Genomic DNA, 1,527 nt, shown 5'->3' with positions numbered 1-1,527 from the left:
CCAAACAGTTTTGATTGAGAAACTTATTCCTTACTTTTAATTAAAAATAAAAAATAAATTATTTTAAATTACCTCTAACCTTTCTGTCGATTCAAATAACTAACTTATTCTCATTTTCTATCAATAAAAAATTAACTTTCTAAAACTTACTTATTACGTATAAGTAAACTTTTTAAGCTTAGCCAAAAAAGATCAAATGAATCTGGAGCACACTTTTTACCATGTAACTGGAATTCCAGAGAGCCATTGGCCCATTGTGCATCAATTCATAGGCGAGATAGTGCCCCTCGCCATGAATACAGTATCCCGAAAGCAAAACAATGTTCTGATGTTGAATCTTATTCAACCACTTGATCTCATTCTGCAAAATTAATTGAAATATAGCCATATTGAAAACCTGCAAAAGAATAACCAAATTCCGAAAGATAGAACCAAACATGCGTAAATTTACCTTGAATTCTCTTTCGGCTACCTGTCCACCAGCCGATAGTTTTTTAACGGCTGCATGAAAGTCGTTGTCAAATTGGTCTTTATAAAAAGTGGCTTGATCCACCTTCACCAAGAATGTTGTCTTCATGGAAATTATTTGTAGCGGCTACTAACAATCGGTACTCGATATCATCTATTGAACCTTTTTTGATTCAACGTTTTCTCTATTTGTTGGCCACATGGCAGCTTTCTATTGGCAACTTACTCTTCACAAGGATTTGTGCTTGTTTGAAAAATTATAGGCCATTGATCAAAAGGGAGGGTTGAGATTGGCAACCATTTTTCTCTCATTCTAGAAGTAGACGGCTGGAGAGAGAGGGACCAGATTTTTTTCACTTTCCTTCTTTCATTTTTCTTCAAATGGTAGATTCTCTCTCTATTTTGGCAATTTTTGAGCCTTTACCAAGGGATATTCTTCAGATCTGATCCTGTATATTTTTTCGGCCATATTTTTGTAGTGAGGCCCGTTGGGACCGGTGATTTGGTGGTTATTTTACAGTTGGCTGACTGGTATTTTGTGTTTTTCGGCAGCGGGTTTATTTTGGTCCATTTGGTCAAATTTTAGACTGTAAATGATACTACATTAGAGTCCAGGTCAGGGTCGGTTAGTGCTAATATTGTGAGGCCATTTGTAAGGCCGATGATCTGATTTTCTTGGTGTAATCTGATTCTTGACGCCTCCCGTAGTAAACGAAAGGACTTGACGCCTCCCGTAGATGGGAGCGGTTGAGGGTGATGTCATGATTAGATAGATATGTAGTTAAGGACCACTTATGATAGGACCTAAAGACATCAAAATCAAGTGCTAATGGAGATCCAAGTGGCTTTCCTCTTTGTGAGGAATTCCCTCCACGTTGTCTGCTTTATCGATCCTTCTTAGGCAAGCGAAGTAACATCCCACGTTGGAAGAAAGAAGCATCTTTTAGCCATCTATACCTACATGGGTCACGTTGTGTACTATTAGTCACGCCACCATCTTTCTCTTCCTAGTTGCCTTTCAATTTCCTTAATGGCATTAGAAAAAATGATTTTTTTTTT

At 37.4% G+C, this 1,527-nt stretch overlaps 1 protein-coding gene across 1 annotated transcript; it reads right to left on the bottom strand.

The window, feature by feature from the left end:
• Positions 1-96: 96 nt before the first annotated feature.
• Positions 97-720, bottom strand: LOC111383295 (probable receptor-like protein kinase At1g80640). Its single transcript, XM_023007376.1, has 2 exons — positions 452-720; positions 97-361 (listed from the first exon to the last, which is right to left on the bottom strand). The coding sequence occupies exons 1-2, from the start codon at positions 575-577 to the stop codon at positions 179-181; spliced, it is 309 nt and encodes a 102-aa protein (XP_022863144.1). The 5' UTR covers positions 578-720; the 3' UTR covers positions 97-178.
• Between the last annotated feature and the right edge of the window lie 807 nt (positions 721-1,527).

Source organism: Olea europaea, unplaced genomic scaffold (genome assembly GCF_002742605.1).
Source record: "Olea europaea var. sylvestris unplaced genomic scaffold, O_europaea_v1 scaffold26542, whole genome shotgun sequence".
Taxonomy (NCBI): Eukaryota; Viridiplantae; Streptophyta; class Magnoliopsida; order Lamiales; family Oleaceae; genus Olea; species Olea europaea.
Note: the sequence above shows the minus strand (reverse complement) of the source record. Positions and strands in the feature narration are given on the sequence as shown.

Excerpts from the sequence above, each read along its gene's own strand:
- LOC111383295 (XM_023007376.1), bottom strand. The coding sequence starts at position 577 with ATGAAGACAACATTCTTGGTGAAGGTGGATCAAGCCACTTTTTATAAA. Across the intron at positions 362-451 it reads TAGCCGAAAGAGAATTCAAG|AATGAGATCAAGTGGTTGAA; the intron begins GTAAATTTACGC and ends TTAATTTTGCAG.